At 34.9% G+C, this 25140-nt stretch overlaps 1 protein-coding gene across 1 annotated transcript; it reads left to right on the top strand.

Moving 5' to 3' along the window:
- Positions 1–1790: 1790 nt before the first annotated feature.
- On the top strand, positions 1791–22046 carry TERB2 (telomere repeat binding bouquet formation protein 2; the record flags this gene model as incomplete). The annotated part of the gene is made up of 7 exons (XM_059372726.1): positions 1791–2565; positions 2680–2761; positions 3505–3644; positions 5475–5536; positions 9462–9547; positions 16487–16575; positions 21916–22046. Coding segments are annotated over exons 1-7 (654 nt in total), but the record flags the coding sequence as incomplete, so codon positions are not given.
- Between the last annotated feature and the right edge of the window lie 3094 nt (positions 22047–25140).

Here is a 25140-nt window from a genome sequence, read left to right on the forward strand (position 1 = left end):
CATTATTCTATATTTTGTACCTGTTTTTTCCTTTCTAAAAATAATTCATAGGTATATTTTCCCAACAACCATACTGATTTGTTTTTTCATATATATGTATCCTTAAAAAGAAAGTTTCATTATGCCTGGATTTTTTTAATTAAAAAAATATTTATCTAAGTAATCTCTACACCCAATATGGGCTCAAACTCACCACCCTGAGTTCGAGTCACATACTCTTCCAACTGATCCAGCCAGGAACCCCCCTTATGTCTGTTGTTTGAAGTTTAAATGAATGGAATCATGTTCTAGGTCTTCCTTAGCTTTTTTGAAATTCAAAATTATGTTGTATTTCATTCTATGAAACTACAACAGTTCAAATATCCAAACTACTGTTGATAAATAAGTAGTTGTTTCTAGTTTTGTTTTTGGTTGTTGCTGTTGCTTTAGCAACAATTTTGCCATAAACATTATTGTACAAGATGTACTAGTAAAGGAGAGCAAGAGTTTCTCTAGGTATATAGCTAATAAATGCTGGCCAGTAGGGTATGCACATTTTTAAGTAAGTAATGCTAAATTATTGGTCAAAGTGACTATGCCAATTTACATTCCTAAAGTTCCCATTAATCTATGTTTTTAGCAATTCAATTATTACCAGTTAAGTGAGTACATGATGGTATCTCATAGTTTCAGTTTGCACTTCCCTAATTACCCCTATGGCTGAGCATCTTTTTTTAAGTTTATTGGCCACTTAAATTTCTTCTTCTATGAAATGTCTATTCAGATGTTTGCCCATATTATCTATTGCATTGTCTGTCTCTTACTGAATCATAGGGTTACTTACGTGCTCTAGATACCAATCTTTTGTTGGTTATTCATAGTGCAAATACTTTCTACTGGTTAATACTTTTGTCTTTTAAAATGTTATTCTCTACCCAGAGGCCTGAGAGGTATTCTTCCCTGTTTTATTCCTGTGTTTTAAAGTTTTGCCTTTCATATTTAAGGGCTTAATAGTTCAGTCAAGTAGAAAGTATACATTAGCATGTGCCTAACAACATAATTTCAATATATATAAAGCAAAAATTAACAAGAAATCAATTTATCCACAAAGGAGATTTTAATATGCTTCTTTCAGTAACTGACAGTAAAACCTGACAATATGAATAACAAACTTGACCATATAAACATGCAGAATCCTGCATCCAACACTCAGAATATCCAACAGCTGCAGAATATTCTTTGCAAACACACAGAGAACACTGACTATATACTTCAATCATAAGGGAAATTTCAACACATTTTAAAGGATTATAACCATATAGGCCATATTCTTTGACCTTACTGCATTTAAAATAGAAATCATTAACAAGTTAACTACATAATCTCATGTTTGGAAACATTTTTTTAAAGATTTTATTTATTTATTTGACAGAGAGAGATCTCAAGTAGGCAGAGAGAGAGGAAGGGAAGGAGGCTCCCTGCTGAGCAGAGAGCCCGATGCGGGACTCGATCCCAAGACTCTGGATCATGACCTGAGCCGAAGGCAGAGGCTTTAACCCCTTGAGACACCCAGACGCCCCTGGAAATTTTTAAGCAAACACAATTTCAAGAAAATTTATAGCCTTATATGCACATATTAGAAAACAGAATGAAAATCACTCATCTCTTTCAAGAAATTAATAGAACAGCAATTTAAAATCAAGAAACTTACAAGAACAAAAATTAATGATATAGAAAATACATTAGAGTATCCACAAAGCCAGAAATTTATTCTTTGAAAAGACTGATAAAACTGACAAACCTGTGGTGAGACCAAGAAATAAAATGGCACAAATGACTAATAACAGAAATGAAAAAGGAACCATTGTTACAGAGCCTGCAGATATTTAAAAAGATAATAAAATGTTTTATCACCTTTATATCAATATTTTTGAAATTTTTATTTTAAATGGACCCAACACCAGAAAAATATAGATTATCAAAACTGATGGGGGCGGGTAGGTGGTGGGTGGTGGAAACGAAAAGCAAAGTATAATTTTGAAAAAAAAAAACAAACAGAAATTTCAACACTGGTGCAATTTGACTGTATTTAAGAATTATTATTTTTAAGTGTGATGATGGTATTGTGGTTTTGTCTTTCTAAAAGCTGTTATCTTTTACAGATTCTAATTGAAACATTTATAAATGATAAAATGAGTTTGGCTTCAAAATAATACCTGATGCCACAGAACCTGTGGCTATGCCTGTAACAACAGCACAATAACTTTAACACTGAAGGTTTAACACTCACAAGCATGACTGACCCTTCTCCGCCACCTCGGGGTGAAAGCTGAGCCGCCTCTTCACAATCCCACGCGCCGGTCGCTCGCCAGTAGTGACCAGACGCCTCTTCCTTTAGCTTCCGGCTTTTCCCGCCCATTACTCTGAGAACCAATCATCGAGCTGAGCTTCGCACCTCAGACCAATTAGCGATCGCCATTAGGCCCCCCTCCCCCAACACCCCCGGGTGCGAGCCGATCGCCATGTTTCAAGGGCAGCGGGGTTGGTTCTGTGGCAGCGTCGGCCGAGAACTGAGGCAGTTCTGGGGTAGGCAGCTGGGTGGAAGGTGCGGGTGAGGTGGTGGGCAGAGCATCTCTGTTCTCTATGGGCCTTTTGTCCCAGGATACTTGATAGGCTCACCTTGTGCTTTTGCCTCCACAGTGGCCGAAGGGGGCTCCATCAGTGACCCAAAGGACGCCGACTTCTTGTTCAGCTGTGATGCCTCCCACCCAGACACGCTGAGGTACCTGAAGGCCACCAGTCCGTGCCTCTCGGGTCCTGATGATCCAGGAGCTGAAAATGGAAGTCGCGGTCACTAAGAAATACTGATGATAGGAATAGACTGGAAAGGAGCAAGTTTTCAATCCTAGATTGGAAGGGGAGAGGGACATAAACAACCTTTCTCTTCTCCTTTCTGCCACAATGACGTGGCCTCCTACCTGGTCCATGAGGCTTCCCGAGTTCCAGTCTTGTGCTTCTCTCCCACAGCTCTCCGTGGTGCTTTGAAGGCCATCACATTCCATATGTTTCAGCCAAATCTCCTGATTGCCCCTTCACACCTGCACCAGGTCCTGTGTTCTCAAACTTAAAACGCTTGTAGTTTCTTGAGAATTATCACCCCATCCCCCATTAATCAGTCGGTGGCCAAATCTCAGGGTACATGTATGATGTACCCATGTAAATGTTCTTGCTCACTACTACTATCTTCCTACACACGGTCATTACCTCTTGCTGGACTATCACACTAGCTTTGAGAGAGATTACTCTGCTTCCAATCTGCCCACCCGCTATCCCCCTTCACGTTATCATTACAAAGCAGAGATCTAATCACCACTCTGGCTGCCCTTTCCCCATTCCCTTATTCCCCACTGTCCTGATTGCCTATAGATAATTATCCCTAACTCCACTCAGTTATTCTTTCTTTTGAAAGGTTGAATACATTCTTGTTTCTTTTATAACCTAAAATGTTTCATTTCTTTCTCCTAGAATATATCAGAGCCTTGATTACATAGAAGATAATGCTACAGTTTTTCACGCCTACTATCTCTCTGCAGTAGCTAATGCTGAAATGAAAAACTCGGTGGCTTTGGGTCATTTCATTCTTCCTCCTGCATGCTTGCAAGAAGGTTAGCAAAAATCATTTATCCAATCTCTATTAGCCAAATCCACCTAGGTCTCCCAACTTTGGTTGATCTTCGTTCTCAATAAGAGATTTTTGCGTTTTGCATCATTTAATATAAGTGGAAAATCAGAGACTCGGGATCAGATTGCCTTGGGTGTATATTCTAGCTTTGTTTGTTGCTCATTCACACATTCACTGAACTCCTGTGTGTCAGGTTTCAACCCAGGTGCTGGGGATTCAGTAGTGAATAAGACAAAAAGCATATCTTGTCCTCCCAGTGCTCCTTGGAGAGGATCCAATATTTACTAGTTTTGAGAATTTTAAAAAGTTGTTTTGAGGATAAAATGGGATAATATATTAAGTAGTCTGACATGTGAACATTTAATAAATATTTGCTAGTTTTCAATCTCTTCATTATTATAATGAAATTTTAAGATTCATTTTAATAATGAACCCATATATTTGTATTATTCTTTATACTTTGGGGTGCCTGGGTGGCTCAGTTGATTAAGCATTTGACTCTTGATTTCGGCTCAAGTCATGATCTCAGGGTTGTGAGTTCAAGCCCTGCATTAGGGGCTCCATACTCAGTGCAGAGTCTGTTTAAGACTCTCTCTCTCCCCCTCTGTTCCTCCCTCACCCCACAATATATGCGTGCTCTCTCTTTCTCTCTAAAATAAATAAACCTTTAAAAAAATAAAATTAATAAATAAAATTTTAAAAAATCTGTTTTAAATGAAAACATGTAATAAAAAGTATACATTATTATCCACCTAGACCAGTAGAGTCTAGTAGAAGTGTGAGATGCAAATATGAACCACATACTAATTTTAAATTTTCTAGTATAAATAAGAAATCTGTGGATAAAATAGGTGAAATTAATGTTTTAAAGATTTGTTTGTTTTTAGAGAGAGAGAGCCCAGGGGAGGGGAGGGGCAAAGGGAGAAGGAAACAATCTTAAGCAGACTCCCCACTTGATTTCATGACCCTGAGATTGTGACCTGACTAAGCCAAAATCAAGAATTGAACACTTAACCAACTGAGCCACCCAGCTACCTCTAGGTAAAATTAATTTTAAAGAATATAGTTAATTTAGCCTAATATCTCTAAAATGTTATTTCAGTATATAACCAACATAAAAATTATTGAGATATTTACATTCTTTTTTTGATGCTAAATCTCTGAAATCTAGTGTTTATTTTACACTCATAGCACATCTCACTTTGGACTAGCCACATTTCAATATGGTGCTCATATATAGCTAGTCCAGTGGTTACTGTATTGGACAACATAGGTCTAGAGGAGTGTTACCTTTTTGTCCTCAAGTGGGCTACTTTGGAAGCTTTTGAAATTATTAAGGATGATGACATATTCCTTTGATATGCTGAGCATTCTTAGAATTCCTATATTACTATGCCCACTAGACATGTTTCTCTTCCACTCTTCTTTTACCAAATTACTGAATTCTCGAGGACCTCTGCTCTACAAATTTAGGAATTTTATGCCTTTTATTTTGACCGATTGGTCTATTTTATTTTGATGGTTGGCCTAAGACACAGATATCTAATGAAGGCATAAATTCCAGCAGAAAAAATTTACAATAGTTATTTTAATAATGCTTTGGAATCATCTGGGGAGGTTGTCAGAAATGCAAATTCCTGAGCTCCTCCTCAGTCTTCTGATTCAATAAGAATCTGTGTTTTAAACAAGTATCTTAGGTGAGCTTGATGCAAGTGGAATAATGCTGGCCTAGAAATTTCAGACTTCAGGTAAACTTCAGAAAATTCTACAAAATTACTTAAAAAAAAAATTGGATTTGTCTTTCTTACCACAGAAATAAGAAGAAAAGTTGGTAGTTTTATTTGGGAACAAGACCAACATATTCAGGGAGAGAAGGTAAGAGTAAATTAAAGTATTTGGTTAGAATCTCCAGTTTCAAAAGTTTTTGAAAGCAATGTAATCTGAAAAATGCTTATTTGTGACATGTTAACACCAGTGATCCCAGTTATGGAATTTAAAGGGCATGCTTTTATTGAACATTATGCACTCTGACATTGTTTTCATACTAGTACACTGACAAATTTGAGATATTTTTGTATGAATAAAATTATTCATGTAAAAAACTTGAAAATTTGCTTTTATCATTAATTAGGGGACTAATAGGTTCACAGTATTTACCAGTTTTTTTTAAATTTTTTATTTTTTATAAACATATATTTTTATCCCCAGGGGTACAGGTCTGTGAATCACCAGGTTTACACACTTCACAGCACTCACCAAAGCACATACCCTCCCCAATGTCCATAATCCCACCCCCTTCTCCCAACCCCCCACCCCCCAGCAACCCTCAGTTTGTTTTGTGAGATTAAGAGTCACTTATGGTTTGTCTCCCTCCCAATCCCATCTTGTTTCATTTACCAGTTTTTTACTGCCAGCATAGATTCTGATTTACTAATTCCTGTGGTGTCATTTGTTAAATGTTTTGAATAATACCCCTCAATAAATGTGTACAATACTGGAAATTGACTGTTTTATAGCTTCTGCTGTTCTGCCTCAAATTTGTCAATGCTTTTGACTTACTTCAAAATCTTTATGCAGTAGCCAAATTTGAGGTAATTTGAGCATCAAAAAGAATGACTAGTATGAATAAGTAATGAATAATGCATTAAATTTAAAAGAATCCATGATTCAATTGTGATACTCCAGAAGCAGAAAGAAAGAAAGAACAGCAGGAAGGAAGGAAAAGAGATGAGAAGAAGAAAGAAAGGCAAGAAGGAGAGTTGGAAGGAAGGAAAGGAAAGGTGGAGTAAGGGAAATTTTCCTTATAAAATAGCAACTAAATAGAAAACCCATTTTACCACCCCCAATAAAATAATTGATTTAGGCAGAGTCAATATTGGGTGTTAAAACCATGTTCTCAAATTATCACCTCACGGGTTACCTATTAGTTACAAAGGTAAGCAATGTACCTTCACAGTAGGGAGATCTGGCAGACACCATCTTAGCCAACTGGTCAAATTTAGCATCACCAAAATTGGAATAACCTCTCATTATGTTCAGCTGGATGTGATATAGTAGAAAGCATACAGTGTTATCTATATAGTGTTCTTGTTCAAAATGTTTAACCTAATTAACACTCAGTTCCAGGATGTGAGACATATCACACTAGACTCTTTAAAACAATATCATAAAAAAAAAAGCAGGAATACTGTTCTAGATTAAGAGACATAACAACCAAATATGATATATTAAACCTTGATATGATTCTGGACATTTTAAAAATAGAAAGTAAAAAAGACATGTTGAGAACAATTGGGAAAATTTAAATATGGATTATTAGGTGAGATTGAATTAATGTTAATTTTCTTAATTGTGATGGTAGTATTATAAAGATAAAAGAATGCTCTTTAAAGAAAATGCAAGCTAAAGATTAAGGAGTAAAATGTCATAATATCTGCAAATCTTTTCAAATGATCCAGCAAAAAATAAAAAATGAGAGAAATAATAAAATTTATTACATGCAGAGTAATAAAAATGTTGACACGTTAAGAATCAGGTGAAAGCTGTATAGTACTTACTGTATTATTCTCTAACATTTCAGAGTTTGAAAATTTTCAGAATAAACACTTAGGGAGAAAATCTTCTATGTCTGAAGTCAAGCAATTAACTTATACATTTTGTATTTCTTTCATAAGTTTTTTTTTTTCCCAAGTTGTCATCATCTGAAAATCATAGTTGTTTTAGTATCTTTGGCTGTTTTGTACTGAGGACCATAATATCTAATCCTTGGCTTGTGATAGTGTTTTCAGGAATGTGAGTGGTGACTGAATGGTTGTTATTTAACAATAATTATTGAGTATGCAGAACTTTAGAGCTAAAAAGCTCCTTAAAGCCCATTAATTAATCACTCAGTTCTGAAACTGAGAGAACCAAGGTAAAGGGAAGGTAAAAACCTGTTTTAGTTCACATGCTAGACATTAGCAAAATGGAATCAAATTTTCTCAGCTCCAACCCAATCCATTATTTTTTCTGTGAAAAAAATTAGTACCCCTCAGATTGTTTTGGAGGTTGGGGTACCAGGTGGTGGGTATTATAGAGGGCACGGATTGCATGGAACACTGGGTATGGTGAAAAAATAATGAATACTGTTTTTCTGAAAATAAATAAATTGAAAAAAAATTAGTAGAGTAAGCCTGATGATTCACAGACCTGTACTCCTGGGTCAAATAATACATCATATGTTAATAAAAAAAAAAACCAGGGAAAAAATTAGTAGAACATGCCTGTAGTGATAACTGACTCTAGAAATTATGTGATTTTATGATAAATGATTTTGTTAGTTCTTTCAAAATAATGATTGAGGGGCACCTGAGTGGCTCAGTGGGTTAAAGCCTCTGCCTTCGGCTCAGTTCATGATCTCAGGGTCCTGGGATCGAACCCCACATTGGGCTCTCTGCTCGGCAGGGAGCCTGCTTCCCCCTCTCTCTCTGCCTGCCTCTCTGCCTACTTGTGATCTCTCTCTGTCAAATAAATACATAAAATCTTAAAAAAAAAAAAAAAAAAAAATCAAAATAATGATTGATATTAGCCAATTATAATAATGTAACCATAGAATATGTAAGTAGAAAGGACTTCATTGAAAGACAACAACAAGGGTAAATCTGGTAAGTAATTTGAGGAACATTATTATTGTTTGGAGTGGATTTGTGATCTAAACAGAGAAATTTCCTAATGGCATATTAAGTAATTATATTATGTGACAGGTACCAGCACCTGAGTCACTTTCACATATCTTTTTGATACACATTTTACTCTTCCTTAACTCCATAGCCTAAGACTCCATTTTAATTTTGTGGGTTTTTTTTTTTAATTTAAAATTTTCTTTAATTTTTTATTTTTTTAATTTTAAATTTTATTTAAATTTAAAATTTTTAAAAATTTTATGTATTTATTTGAGAGAGAGAGGAAGAGCAGAGAAAGAGAGAGAGCAGAGAGGAAGAGTGAGAGGAAGAGGGAGAAGCAGATTCCCTACAGAGCAGAGTCAGACATGGGGCTCCATCCCAGGACCCTGAGATCATGACCTGGGCCAAAGGTAGACACTTAATGACTGAGCCACCCAGGTGCCCCTCCCTTTTAGTTTTGGAGGGGAAATATGATAGGTTCAGCTTACTTCATACTTTTGATTTGTAAGTTAAGGGAGTCTGGGAATTTTCAAGTCAATGATTTTTTTTTTTTTTTTAGAGATTTTATTTATTTATTTGACAGAGAGAGAGATGACAAGTAGGTAGAGAGGCAGGCAGAGAGAGAGGGGGAAGCAGGCTGCCCTCCAAGCAAAGAGCCTGATACAGGGCTCGATCCCAGGACCCTGAGATCATGACCTGAGCCGAAGACAGAGGATTAATCCACTGAGCCACCCAGGTGCCCCTCAAGTCAAGGATTTTTAAGACAGTTTAAGTTAATAAACATTTTTTTGTTTCCTTATCTTTTAAAAACTAAAAAGTAATATGGCTACATCAGGGAAAATGTAAAAAGTTGAAAGAATAAAATTAGTCAAAGTTTTATGATCTAATACAATCAGAACTGATATTTTAAAAATACAGTCTTCATTACATAGCCCTAAAAGCAGATAGTATAATTGTGTGTGTGTGCAAAGTTTTGTACGTTTTTGCCAACGCACTAGATTGAATGTGCCTAAGTGTATAAATATTTTTATGATTCTTGATACATATTGTCAATTTACTTTTCTGCTTTTTAAAAAACCATTTGATTGGATCATTGGTGTGCTCATTTTAAAAAATGTGATTTCTTTTGCTATCTACAGCATGATGAAGTAATATCAAATGAAATAAAAGCCCTTAGGGAAAGCAGTGAACTAGCAACAGATCAAGAAAAAGAATTATCCAAAAGGTATTGAATTCATACATTTCTTTGATATTCAATTCAATGTAGGGATCTTCGAACACTAACTCTAAGTGTTTATCTCATTTGATTTTCACAATCTTCTTGCACAATTGATATTATCATTATCACCACTGCCATTTTACAGCAAAAGAGATCTAGGATTAGACAGGTTAATTTGCCGAAAGTCATACAAACTTATATTAGTAAGTGGAGAGAAGTTGGATTTGAACTGGGTCACTGTAATTCCAGAGCCAACCACTATGATGGACTATCCTTGCAAAAGAAAAAAATAAGAATTTATGTATATTGTATTACTGTTACATTATTTTTTAATTTTTTAAGTAAGGAGATACATAAAATATGAGCAGTAATTTTATTAGGATTGGAAATTCTGAGTGATTTTCCCCTTTCCTTTCTAAACTGTTTGTAATGTGGTTACTTTGGTTTAAGAAATTAATTTTAAAAAGACAGACAATCATGGATTTATCATTATGTTGGAGCCAATCTCTGAGAAGCCCCCTTTGTTTCAGGCTTATTTATTATCCAGTCCTAATTTTGTATTTTCTGGTTCCCTGGTTTCCAAATACTGATAGAGATTACTGGCTGTTCAAAGGTCTGGCATTTAGCTGCAGAAATAAAAATGATCAAATAGTAGTGTCTCTTTTCAATATAAAAATTAAAGGGTTGGCTCAGACCTTTGGAGAACAGTCTCCCCTGAGCCCACCAGTGTTAAATAAATCTCCAATCATCCAAGAAAAAAAAAGTAATGGGTTTACATTATATAATGTCTTCAATTTTAAGTTTTTCTTTGTTTTTTACTTATATCTCTTGTACCTACTATTTGGTTGTTATAATTTGAAGTTAGTTGTTATCTAATTTAAACAAAGTTGTGTATTTAATTAATTTTAGTAAACTATTGTTTCATGGTCCTGTGACTTCTAGATATTCTACCACTTAAGTTAGAGAATCCATATTTTAAGTCTTGGGATCTCTATGTATAGCACTCCTTTGACCTTACTCCTTTGAACATAGCAAAAAAAAAACTATGCTTTTTTTTGAGATAAGAAACTGGTAAAGAGAGGAAGGAAAATAAGAATGGAAGAGGTAAGACCATGAAGATATTCTTAATAGAGATATTCTCACTGGAAGAATATCTTAATGAAAATAATAGAGGAAAGAATAATAATCCTAAGTTACCTTGTAAGAAAAGGCTGGGAAATCGAAAATAAAAAGTAACTCCCAGTGTTTCACTTGACTAGGAAAGATATAAGATATATAAGTTCTTTAGGAAATAGTTGCCCTGCAAAACACGGATGCCATCAAGGAAAAGATTGGTAAGTGTGACTATCAAAAATATTTTAAACTTGTACATGGCAATAAAAACACCATAAACTAAGTCAAAAGAAAAATATGCACGTGGAAAAACACCTAACAAAAAGTAGTTTAGGATACAAAGGTGACGTACTAATTTGGAGAAAGTATGTCCAATCCAATAACAATAACAATGGAAGAAGGATATGAACAGATACCTTAGTAGGTGTCTAACCTAGAACCTTTACTTTATAGAACCAGCAGAGGGTGCAGTGTGAACATAGATAAAATATACTTTGCCCTTACTCAGGAAACATTTGATTTGTTGGCATACTACTAATGGTATCCAACAGTAGGTAATGAACCAGTTATTAAACACTTGCTAGATGTACAGCACTTGTGAGCTTATCGGTTCATTTGATTCTCATAACTTTGTAAGAGATAAATGATATCAGCCCCATTTCACAATTGAGGAAACAGGTTCAGAGTGCTAAATGTCACCCAACATTACTTACATAGTGAAGCTGAATTTGAAGCTAAGTCTAGCTGATCCAGAATCCAAACTCTTAATTACAATGCTTTTCCTGCTTTCCAGTATGTTCCCCAAATCTTCTGAAAATTGCATGAATTTAATTATTCTTATAAACATAATGCATGTAATTTTTCAAAATAGAAAAAAAGCAATTTTAAATTATAAGCAATTCCACCACTTAGAGATAACCACCAACATTAGTACATTTCTTATACAAATACATCTTGTTTTAATGTGCATTTTTCTTTGATTTCTAATGACTTTGAAACTTTTTAAAATTTATTAGCATTTTATATTTCTTTCCTGTGGTTTTTATCCTTTCTCCCCTTTTTATTGGGGGTCTTATTATTTGTCTTATTAACTTGTCTGGCATCTTCATATAATAGCTGTATTATCCTTTTGTGAATTTGTCACATTATGTCCTCAGTTTGTTTTCCGGCTTATACTGTTTAAAGATGTGTTTTAAATTTCTGCATCATTAAATTGATTACATTTTCTTTATAATTTCTTCTATTGCTTTTCTATTCAGAAAAGTTCTTTCCCATTCAGAGATCGTCAGTTTTAAATTTTGGAGATACCTATTTTGGTGTATGGTAATAGGTGAAGATATAAATTGATTTTGTTTTGCAACTAAGAAATTTCCACTGGTTTTTTGAATAATAAATCTATTTCTGACTGATATGTAATTTCCCTTTGTCATTTTTTTATGTATATGGAGATCTATTTTTAGACTATTTGTTTTATTCCATTAATCTGTGGATCTATTTCTGTATCAATACAATATTCATTTTAAATTATAGAACTTCATTTATGTATTTTAATACCTGACAAGGCAAGTCTCAAACTCATTAATCTCCTTTTATTTATTTATTTATTTGACAGACAAAGGTCACAAGTACGCAGAGAGGCAGGCAGAGAGAGAGGGGGAAGCAGGCTTCCTGCTGAGCAGAGAGCAGAGAGCCTGATGCGGGGGCTCGATCCCAGGACTCTGAGATCGTGACCTGACCTGAGTCACCCAGGTGCCCCCATTGCTCTCCTTTTAAAAATCTTTTCTTTAGTTCTTCATGCCTACATATTACTTTTCATTTTCAAATTTTAATTAATCAAAATCCAACACATACAAAAGGGGGTATTATGAAAATACTGGTCCCTAGTGAGCCAGTTTTTCTCCCAGAAACAACCAATATTATCATTTCTTATATGTGCGTATACTAGCAAATGCATGTATTTCATTTCTCTTTTTTCTTAACAAATGGTGACAGACTATAAGCCCTGTTCAGTCCCTTGCCTTTTTTCACTCATTAATTTACCTTGGAGATCTCCATATTATTACATAAAGAGCTTTTTCACTTTTATAGTGTATAGTGTTCCACTATGTGGATTTATCATAATTTACTTAACTAGTTGCTTATTTTTTTAAAGATTTTATTTATTTATTTGACAGAGCGAGATCACAAGTAGGCAGAGAGGCAGGCAGAGGTTTGAGGGGGGAAGGAAGCAGGCTCCCTGCTGAGCAGAGAGCCTGATGCAAGGCTCTATCTCAGGACCCTGAGATCATGACCTGAACAAAGACAGAGGCTTAACGCACTGAGCCACCCAGGCGCCCAGGCTCCCTCCCCTCTAGTTGCTTATTTTAATGGACTTTTAGGTAATTTCTAATTTGCTGTTTATAACAATGCTTCAGTGACTGATTATGTAATGTAGCTTTTTAGGGGTGTAAGTGTCTTTAGGGTAATTCTTAGGAGGTCAAAAGGCATGTAGATTTGTATCCTTGATAAGTCTTACCAAATTGCCTTCCATACGGGTTAAATCAATTTATGCTCCTACTGGTTGTTTATAAAAGTGTCTTTTCCAGCTAGGGGAACCAAACATCCAAGTTTGCTTAGAACTCTCCTGATTTTAACACTGAAAAGTCCCATGTCCTGAGGAATCCCTTAATCTAGGGTAAATTGGGATGGTTAGTCATCTTATTTTATAATACCTCCCCCAACATAGAGTACTATCATGTATTTTGGTTTTTGTTAATCTAATAGGTATAAAATGGTATCTTAGTCTCCTTTTGTTTGAATTGTTATTATTATGAACAAGGTTGTGTGTCTTCAGGTGTTCTTCATTTCTGTGAACTGTTTGTTCATATCCTTTGCACATTTTTCTATTGATCGAGTTTTGCTTTTATTTTTTGATAAGAACACTTTACATTTTAGGAGAATTGCTTCATTGTGAAATGTTGGAATTAATCCTTAGCCTATTGTCTAAAATGCTGGATTTGGGGCGCCTGGATGGCTCAGTGGGTTAAGCTTCTGCCTTCGGCTCAGGTCATGATCCCAGGGTCCTGGGATTTAGCCCCGCATTGGGCTCTCTGCTTGGCAGGGAGCCTGTTTCCCCTTCTTTCTCTGCCTTCCTCTCTGCCTACTTGTGATCTCTCTGTCAAATAAATAAATAAATAATCTAAAAAAAAATGCTGGGTTTGTCATGCAAATATATTTTACTATATACATTAATGCTTATTAACTTTTTTTTAAAATGGCTTTCAGGTTTTGTGTTGTACTTAGGGAAGTCTTCCTTCTCTTAAGATTATTATTATTATTTTTTGCTTTGGTTTCTTCTTAATTACTTATTTTTCAATTTAAATTTGTAACACATTTGGAATATGTCTTTGTGTAATAAGTGAGGTGGGGATCCACTTTTTTTTCTTTACTTCAGATAGCTAACTACTTGTGGCTATTGATTAAATAATTTATCTTCCCCTCCCCTAAACCTGCCTTAAAATGCCACCTTTATCAAAGGGTTAGATCTAGATCCCTATAAGGATTTGGGTCTATTTCTGCATTTTATATTTTTATATTCCATTCATTTGCCATACAAATGACTCTGTTTTAGTTCTTTATAATATGATTTAGTATCTAGTGCTAGTTTTCCTCTTTACTCTTTTTCAAATTTTCTTAGTTATTCTTCTTGCTGGTTTGTTTTTATGTCTGAATTTTAGAGGCACCTTGTTCATATATTTTTAAAAAGGTACTGTTGTTACTTCTAGTAACATTACAAAAAATATATAGATTAACTTAGGGAGACTATCTCTGATACTGAATCTTCTTATCTGAGAAAATGGTATTTTTTCCCCACTTGTTCGAATTTTCTTTTGTGGCCCTTGAGGAACATTTTCATATTCTCTTCATATAAATTTTATTTGTCTTTTAAGATTATTGCTAGTTTTTTTTCCATTCCATTATAAATTTGGTCTGCCTCTTATTAGATATTCTAACATGTTGTTGTTCAGGTAAATTTTAGAATTATTGTTTTTTCTTAACCTCTAAAATCCCTATTAAGAATTATGTTAATTTTTTTTAAAGATTTTATTTATTTATTTGACAGAGTGAGATCACAAGTAGGCAGAGAGGCAGGCAGAAAGAGAGGAGGAAGCAAGCTCCCTGCTGAGCAGAGAGCCTTATGTGGGGCTCAATCCTAGAACTCCACAATCATGACCTGAGCCGAAGGCAGAGGTTTTAACCCACTGAGCCACCCAGGCACCCCGAGAATTATGTTAAAATTTAAGAAGAACTGATAACTTTATAATTTTCTATATTCCTCTGCAGGAGAATGTTGTTTTTCTTTACTTTCCTTTTCTATATTCCAATAAAATTTCCCATTTTTCTGCATGTAGAATGACAAATATCTTGTTATGGTTATTTCTAGATTTTTATGAATTTTGTTGCTGTTGTGGATTGGTTCATTTTTTCCATTTTATTTTTAATTAGGTATTGCTATTATATAGGAAAGTTATTGAATTGGGGATATTTGTCTTATAAATATCCACTTGGAATCTTTAAGATTCTAGAAATATTTCAGTGATTCTCTTGGCTTTTCAGGGTGTATAATCATATCATTTGTTAATATGAAAGATTGCTTCTTCCTTCTTACTAGATGTCTTTTCCATTTCCTTCTCTACCTTCCCCCATCTCATTGCTTAGCCAGAAATTTTAAAGCCATACTAAATAACAATAATGGTTATCCTTTTATAGTCCTGACTCTTCTGGGAACATTATTTTGCTTTGTTTGAAGGATCTTATCCTAACTGAGCTGTCATTTCTTTTGTAAGAGTTCAGGGCACCTGGGTGGCTCAATTGGTTAAGCATCTGCCTTTGGCTTAGGTCATGATCCCAAGTCCTGGGATCAAGTTCCACATCAGGCTCCCAACTTGTTGGGAATTCTGCTTCTTGCTCTGCCCCTTCCCCTGCTCATGTGCTCTCTCTCTCTCTCTCACACCTGCTCTCAAAAAAAATCTTTAAAAAAAAAAAGAGTTCAGATGAAACCTAATTTTTAATCAAATTGAAAATAAAGCTTTACTTTCACTAAGTATAACTTTAGATTTTTTTAAGGAAAATAATAAATTAAGGATGACCCCAACTTTATTATTGAGGTTTTTATTTTCATATAATTGTATTATCTATTGGTTATATGTAGTCTAAATACAGTAAAAATTATTACTTGGCACAGTTAGAAAACAGAATATTTTAGTTGAAAACTACTTAGCTCTTGAAAGTGAGAATATAATTAAGTATACTACACAACCACACCGAATACTTTAACTTTTTTTCTTTTTAACTCAGAAGTCACTTCAGAATCTTAGTGTACCTCATGATTTCTCCAAATTTCATTTTTTATTTAAAGCATTGAAGTACTAGTTAATAGAGTTCCAAATCTTTAAATACTGAATAACAAAAAATGCTATGATTATTTCAAATAAACCCCACTATACTTTGGCATATTTAAAATTATATGCACACACACACACACACACACACACACACATATAATCTAATTATAAAGTATTATTGAATTATTTTGCTTTTAAGAATACTGAAAAGACTTATGCCTCTATATACACAAAAAATATGTTTTGTGAAGTGGCCAAGAAAGCCGAAAATATCTATATGGGAATTTGTATTACTTAGAAGCACAAAAGAAGTTTTGCTAACATTTTCACCCAATAAGATTGAAGTCTGCTCAAAAACAAATAGATTACTGTATATATATATTGTCTGGAATAATTTCTCAGGGAAAAACAAATATAAATAAGACTTTCTGTATATTTGATTTTATAGCACAGAAAAGCATTTTATAAGGACTCCAGTTACAGAAAAGCAGATGTACTTCCCTCTTCAGAATTATCCTGTGAACAACATGGTAACAGGTAATTTAAAATAAAATAAAATTTAGAGAAAACCCAAATAGGGAAGAAACAAAAGACTATTTTGTATGATAAAGCATTAAATACCCAATGTACAATAATGCATTAAATAAATCTGCAGAACTGACCCAGAGATAGGTCCCATGTTTTCTGTTAAAACATTTGTCTATTGGTAGCGTAAATACACATCCTTGTGTACACAAGACAGTCCCAGTTTATGTCTTTTGTCCTGGGATCAGTTTTTTCCTCTTGGGTGTCCCAATTTGGAAGATAAATTATATGGACAACTCTAATCATAGTTTTCTCTGAGAATCTGACAGAACATAGACCCCCTTCCCTAGCATGCACACATACAAACATAACACACCAACTTTGCATAAAATTTAAAGAGGTTCACAGGTGTCCCCAGACTCCGTATTTGGGTTTTCTAGTACCTGACATGTAGAAGGACTGCTTACTAAGGCTGACATGAAAGGGTGGAACCATGGGAATCAGATGACACTGGCCATTGGGATTTGGACAGCAGTTAAGTGAGGTTGGTATTTATATACTTTGATCTAGGTAGTATTCAGTAGGGTCACGGATTGTTTTTTAAAATATTGTGTTTCAAACACAGCAACTTAGAAGTATAGGTTTTTGAAATTTCATTTTTAAAAATCATTTGTATATTTATCACATTCTCTTTATCAGTGTTAAAACTAACTCTTGCATCTTCCACAAATTCTTACATCTTCTCTCATAGTACTATTCCTTCTTATGTTTGGTCGAGTCATTTGTTTCATTATTTTTTTTTCTTCTGTTCATAGCCTTTAGAAAAGCACTTTATTATTATTATTTTTTAAAGATTTTATTTATTTATTTGACAGAGAAAGAGATCACAAGTAGGCAGGCAGAGAGAATGAGCCTAATGTGGGGCTCAATCCCAGGACCCTGAGATCATGACCTGAGCCGAAGGCAGAGGCTTAACCCACTGAGCCACCCAGGTGCCCTAGAAAAGCACTTTAAAAAGAACTTTTAATGTGTCTTCTGAGGCTGTGTCTGTTACCTAACTTTCACAGCAGAGAAGTCAGTTCTGGGGTTCTTAGGAGCAATCGTGGCCTGCAAAGGACAATGAGCTAAGTAGAAATACTTAAGTTCTAATATCGGGAGCGGCGATTGCTACCCTAATTTATCCCTAGATCTAAACATTCAGATAAAATGTAGGTACCCCTTAAACCACGGTTGTGGCCTATTACTGGTATTGATTTTGTTTCAGGCAACTTTATCACCAGATTCTAAATGTCTCATGTTCATTTGGATTTACCAAGTGTTTGATAGCATATTTTAAAAATCAATGATAAGTGTTAAAATCAGCCGTATAATAAAGACAAATCCTTAGATTTGGACATGTAACAATACTGTTCAGTTTCATTGCTGACTATTCAAAAGACATGAAAGTGTTGTATTAAAAACAAACTAAAAAAGAACTATGAAAAATCATTAGTCAGATTTTTTAAAGTAAAATTTCAACCTGTGATAATCTTTTGTTAATTTTATTGATAGAGCCAAAGTAAAATTTTCTGATCTTTTTATTTTCTTGATTATTTTCTTTCCTTATATTTCTATATTAAGATTTTATTTTTTTAAGTTTATCTATTTATTTTAAGTAACTTCCACACCCAACACTGGGCTCCAGCTCATGACCCTGAGATCAAGAGGCATGGCTCTTCTGACTGAGCCAACCTGGTGCCCCTACATTAAAACTTATATAAAAAATTTTTTTAAACTTTAAACTGTACTTTCTTGAAAGAAAATTTCAAGCTTTAGAGATGATTCTTTGACTTTAGTTTTGATGTGAAATGACAACTACTCCCCCCCCCTTTTTTTTAATCATGCCCATCTGCTCTATAGGAAGGAATAACTTCTTGTTGGAATATAGTGAGTGACAGTTCTAATTTAGGCAGTGGTAGTAACTTCTGTGACTGTAACTTGACTGTGTCTTCCTCAAAATGGATTGGGTTCAATTCAATGACTGTTAAGTATCTTAAAATAGAACTAATTAGATTTTAGTTTGTAGAAAATACAAGTTGGAACTATACCCTAGAACCGGTGGTCCCAAGTTGTGACAACCAAAAATATCTTCAGATAGTGCCAAATGTCCCATAAATTTCAAGGGATTTTTTGTCTTTTTTGGTCTCTTTTTGTTAGTTTTTGCTTTTGATCAGAATTAAATTATTTTAGTCTGATATCATTACATATCACCCATGATAAGAAATTCTGATTGACTACTACATGTGTGACTAATTTTAAAAATTAGTAAATAACTAGAAATAATTTGTGACTGTAAATATCTTGCAGGCAAAAATTTTCAAACCAAAAAGTTCTGATAATTAAAAATCTGGGAACTTATAATAGATACCGTATTAGTTACCTATCACTGTGTAACATATTGCTCTAAAAGTTAGCAGCTTAAAACAATGAAAATTTATTACTTGATAGTTTCTGAGGCCCAGGAATCCAAAAGCTTCTTAATTAGATACTCTGTCTCAAAATCTCTCCTAAGGTTGCAGTCAAGTTGTCAGCTAGGCTGAAGTTACTCAGGGACAAGTGGTACTGGAAAATCCATTTCAAAGCTCATTCATGTGGTTATTGGCAAGCTTTGGGTCCTTGCTGATTTTTGGCCAAAGGCCAAACTTCTCACCAAGAGGGCCTCTCCATAAGGCTGGTCACAACATGGCAGGTCACTTTCCTCAGGTGAGAAATACAAGAAGGAAAAAAAGAGCATACCCAAGACAAAAGCCACTGGTCTCTTTTTCTATCCTACTCAGAAGTGGCATAAAATCACTTCTGCCATGTGCTGTTGGTCATACAGACCAACCTAAGTACAGACTCTCTTTCTAGAGACTACACAAATTTGTGAATACCAATAGATAGGGATCATTTAGGGCCATCTGGGAAGCTGGCTACCATAGATATGTATGGAATTCTCCACCAAGAATACCTTTCTTAGGAACTTTCTTTTCTTCCCCCTCAATTCATCTGATACACAGAAATAGTCATTTCCTAAAACATGAGCTTGCTCCTCACCCCCAGCAGTTGCCTTGGGAATGAATACCTGATTTGAGTTGGACCAATCATAGCTTTCTCTAGATTTTTATACATAGAATGCAGCCAATCAAATCATTCTCATTCAGGTGACCTTGGCTTTTTAGATCTAAAACTTTGAAGTCATGTGGGTCCATGTTTCCTACCATGTAAAAAAAGCCAACTTGCCTCAAGAGAGAAGAACTGAAATTAACACACAGAGAAAAATTGGATACCAGTGAGAGACAGCTGTGAGCTCTGGTTACTTCTGAGGCCCGGCAATATGTCTGCCTTCTTACAGTTTGGTTGACACAGCAATCTTTCTATTAAGCTAGTTTAGTTTGAGTGTCAGTGAACTTCAGCCTGAAGTCCTAACTGCTTCAAAACTGCTAAAATAATCCATTCATGATGCAAAAATGTCCTATCTTTCTTATAGGAATATTTTTATTAATATTAAAATTATTTTAAAAATTCCTATCCTCACACATACCTTTAGAAACTTCACACAGTGCAATTAACTAAATGTTAATATTTTCCTTTAATAGTTTATTTTACACAGAAACTTAGTCATTAGGCAAAGATCGTGAACCATATGGAGTATAGAAATAGTGCTCAAGAGATTTTCTAAAGTAAATGATTATGATTAAAATAGCTTTAAAGACACTAATCAGTTTTATATTCGTGAATTCATAGTTAATTTATTAACTGTCAATTTATTATATATTATTAAAAGCAATCAATCATTCTAAAATCAATCATCTTTGAGCTCTACCAGAATTTTTCCTCACACACTATTGACTTCTAAATTAGGTTTCAGTTTTAATATCAATTATAAATATATTACTCATAAAATATAATAACTCAGATAAGCAGTTGCTGTGAAGATAATATTGCTTCAAGTCATTGAGTCCCTTTTTTTTTTTTTTTTTTTTGAAGTGAGTACAAGTTTATTAAGTGAAGGCAAGGACAGAAAGAAAGGGAAAAAAAACCCTTTAGAATGAGAGGGGTCCCAAATGGGTTGCCCTAAAGTCATTGAGCCCTTAAGCTTTTAAGCTCTCCACATTCTAAGATGGGTTTTTTAATACTCTTATCAATTTCAGATTACTGTTATCAAAGTTAATCACACTCATAGCCTTTGTTGACTTAGCAGTAATACTGATTATTCTTAATCTATTATTTTTAAAAGATTTTATTTATTTATCTGAAAGAGAGCATGGGGGTACGGGTTAGGGCCAGAGGGAGAGAGAGAAGCAGATCTCCCCCTAACACACACCTTAGAGAGCAGGGAGCCCGATTCGGGATTCAATCCCAGAACCCTGAGATCATGACCTGAGCTGAAGGCAACTTAACCAACTTAGCCACCCAGGCCCCCCCTTTCCTTAATTTCTTATTATAGAATGCTAACCCTGTGTTAGCAGTGCAGGAAAGTGTGTCCTGCTCTACTAGTGAAGATGAGCTGTTTGTGTTGTTAGTAGCTATTGGATAGATAGTTCTAAGTTATTGTATTCTAAGCCAGACACTTTCCAGTTATTTTGGTCTAGGTACTTTATGTTTTATCCTCAACCTGGACATTACACTGTCAGTAGTCAAAGTGGATAATCAAATATTTGTGTTTTAAAAAGAGGCAGAAGGGGCTCCTGGGTGGTTCAGTTGATTAATTCAGTTTTAGCTCAGGTCATGATCTCCGGTCCTGGGATCCAGCCCTAAATTAGGCTCTGTGCTCAGCATGGAGTCTGCTGGAGACCGTCTCCCTCTCCCTCTGCTCTTCCTCTGCTCACTCTCACTCTCTCACTCTCACTCTCACTGCTCACACTCTCTCTAAATAAAAAAATAAAATCTTTAAAAATAAATAAATAGGGTACCTGGGTAGCTCAGTTGGTTGAGCGACTGCCTTCGGCTCAGGTCCTGATCCTGGAGTCCCAAGATCGAGTCCTGCTTCAGGCTCCCTGCTCAGAAAGGAGCCTGCTTCTCCCTCTGACCCACTCCCTTCTTGTGCTCTCTCTTACTCTCTTTCTCTCTGCCGCAAATAAATAAATAAAATCTTTTAAAAAGGTAAAAGAAAATAAGAGGTAGATGGCTGCAGGGAGTGGGGAGTTGGGAAGGAGGTGTTCCGTGGTAATTATCAAGTTTCATAGAGAATCTTCTCACTGGCATTATTTCTTCTTTTCACTTTTTTCTAAAAACTTTCTTTAGAAATTTTAACTCTAATAAGTCAAAGATACTTCAAAACAGTATGATAGCATGATAGGATATCAAATATATGTATTTTTTATTTTGTAGGTTATATATCAATTGATGCCATGAAGAAATTCCTTGGGGAGCTACGTGACTTTATTCCTGGAAGCTCAGGATATTTGGCATACCACGTTCAAAATGAAATTAACATGTCTGCTATAAAAAACAAATTGAAGAGAAAATGTTAAGTTAAATTTTCTTTATATCTAGGCATTTATTTTTTCTGAAATTTTACCAAAGATGTGCATAATTTTACATTCTCCCCTTTGGGAGAGGGGAATGGGGAAATGGGAGAATTCTGTTTCTTTCTCAAAATGTGTCTTCCGGAATTTCAGAGTCATTCTTGCTCCATGATTTGACATTTGAGCTGGATTTTTTCCCCCAGCTTGTAATGTTATGTCCACAAATCCCGAGTATGTAGTTGTTATGGAGTAATTGTCTTTAAAACACTTCATAAGAAGTCTCAGTCTGTCAGATGGTCTTTTGGCTTTAACATTCTATTAATTATTGTTTTTCTAGGTTCAGCGCTGTGAGTACTAAGTTTAATGATTCTGGTCATCTTATTTTGATTTTAAAAAATTAAAATGTTATTGTTGAGTTCTAAATCATTGTTTCTCTCTTGAAAAATATGGAGAAAAACGTTTTAATGATACAGACTTCATGTGTGGACAGTTCCTGATAACATATACCAGAAGTGATTTAATGTATACAATACTATATCATCTGAAATAGGCCCTCACGTCACCTAAGAATCACGGTGCTGGAAAGAACCTTAGAGAACAATAAGGAAGAAGGCCTTGAAAGTGTGTCCTGCCTAGAGTGACTAACTAGGGGCCAAATAAGGACTAGAACATGACTGTTTCAAATGTAACTGACAGCAGATCTGCAAAGCCAAAACCAGCCAACATGCTTGGCTTATTTTTTAAATAATGATTTCAAGACAGCAACTTCTTCTCTTTATATATATGATCATACTATATAGAATCTGGTGGATTTATTACTTTATATATATGATATACTTTTTGTGAGGCTATCATCTTTTTAAAACTGTACTTTCTCCTAGGAAGTGCATACCAGCTGCAGAATTATCTAAAGAAAATGCACTTTTTAAAAATGTTTGAGGGGCGCCTGGGTGGCTCAGTGGGTTAAGCCGCTGCCTTCAGCTCAGGTCATGATCTCAGGGTCCTGGGATCGAGTCCCGCATCGGGCTCTCTGCTCAGCAGGAAGCCTGCTTCCCTCTCTCTCTCTCTGCCTGCCTCTCCATCTACTTGTGATTTCTCTCTGTCAAATAAATAAATAAAATCTTTAAAAAAATAAAATAAATAAAATAAAAATGTTTGAAAAAAAAAAAGTGTTTGGATCATTTGGGTGTATATGGGCTCTGACCTTTCCTTTCTCCCATGATTCAAATTTCATTATACAGCATATTAAGGTAATCTCAGCATCATTTGAAAATTCTATTTTCCCCTTATGGTAACTTTTCCTTATTTATATTTGTATTTATGATTAACTCTTCTGAACTTGTAAACTAAAACAAAACAAAACAAAAAAACCCCACTAAACTAAATGTTAATTACCTTTTCCTGAAACATATTAAATGTTATCTCTCCTGAACACTTTATCTCAGTCACATTGTTTCTTACATAGAAACCAAGCATGTCTGTGGATCTTAAATTAATGATTAAAAGGACTAAGTAAATTTACATTAAGTTGTTTACACTGTGATTTCTGGGAATGTTCAATATTTTTCTGATAGTGTTAATATAGTAAATAAAAAACTACAACCACAGTGATTTCTAAGGAAAATTAATTACATCTTTAGGAGTGTAGAGAAGACTAGGTACAATGCATATCCTTGAAATACTACCAGAAGCAAAAAAAAAAAAAAAAAAAATCAGTTGATAATGTAAGCCCTTTGGAATTGGAAACATATGAACAAATAAAAGCGGCAAAAATAAAGTGTTTTGATAAAAATTGATGGTCTTAATGGGACCTGAAAGGAAGTGAGATTTTACTTATTGTTCATTTAAGCCACTTTTTATTTGCCTAGTGTATCTGACTGATAGTGCCTCTGGCTCCCATCTTATAAAAATACTCATCCCATTTTAGAACTTTTGGTTATTTCTCTACCCTTTTGCAGACATGTCTCCTCTGATGCTTTTCACTATTAGTCATAGTTATTCCTCATACTGCTTAATTTAGTGTATAGTTCTTAGTTCATCTTAATTCTTTCATCCTTTGTGACCAGATTACTTTTCTCTAGATTTTGATGGGGTTTTGTGACAGTTAAATTACGAGTTACTGGGAGAGTCTGTGAGTTTTCTGAATGTGTGTTTTCCTTTCTCTCATGATGATAAAACCCCTAATTTCTACCTGGGTACATGGTACCTGGGATAAAGACCATATTCTCGGTCTCACTTGAAGTTAAGTATGGCTCTATCACAATGTTTTGGTCAATCAGTGCACAGCAGAAAGGGCATCTGGGAACTTTTGTTAAAGACCTTTGGCACATACACTTGGTCCCCTTTGCTTCCACCCCTGCTCTTTCTGTTTCTTTCATGTTGTTGCTTGGATGAACTGTAACAGCAAGAACTATACCCTGTGATTGACAGAGCAGTAGACTGTGCCTGGGACCTGTGACAGGAGCCTGGGATCCAGAGGTCATTGGAGAGATATCTGCCATCTCAGCCCTGGGTTGACTTTTATGTGACAGAGAAATAAACTTCTGTTTTGTTTAAGGGAGTATATTTTCATGTCTCTTGCTGCTAGAGTAATTTGAATTGAGGCTTAAGGACAGGCCACTGACCTTATTGTATGGGAAAGAATTGTGTGGAAGATACTAGTTCTTTACACCTGTAAAGTGTTGACAGATTTATGATGTTGAAAACATGTAGGTGACCTTAGGGATATCACCTCTCTATTATAATGTTTTGTAGTAGTTTTAGTAAAAAACGGTTCTTTCACATGGAGTGTTTGGTTACACTAAGCAATGTGAAAAACTAAAAATAAACTGTTTAATAATGAATGAATAGAATGGCACCTTAAATAATTTTATTTATTTATAAAAGATTTTATTTGTTCATGAGAGAGAGAGAGAGGGAGAGAGTCCAAGAGAGAACACAAGCAGGGGGAGGGGCAGATCAAGAGGAAGAAGCAAACTCCAGGCTGATCAGGGAGTCCAACCAGGCTCAATGCTGGGTCCCAGGACCCTGGGATCAGGACCTGAGCCAAAAGCAGGTACATAACTGAGTGAGCTACCCAGGAACCCAC

The sequence above is a fragment of the Mustela nigripes genome, chromosome 13 (genome assembly GCF_022355385.1).
Source record: "Mustela nigripes isolate SB6536 chromosome 13, MUSNIG.SB6536, whole genome shotgun sequence".
Lineage (NCBI taxonomy): Eukaryota > Metazoa > Chordata > Mammalia > Carnivora > Mustelidae > Mustela > Mustela nigripes.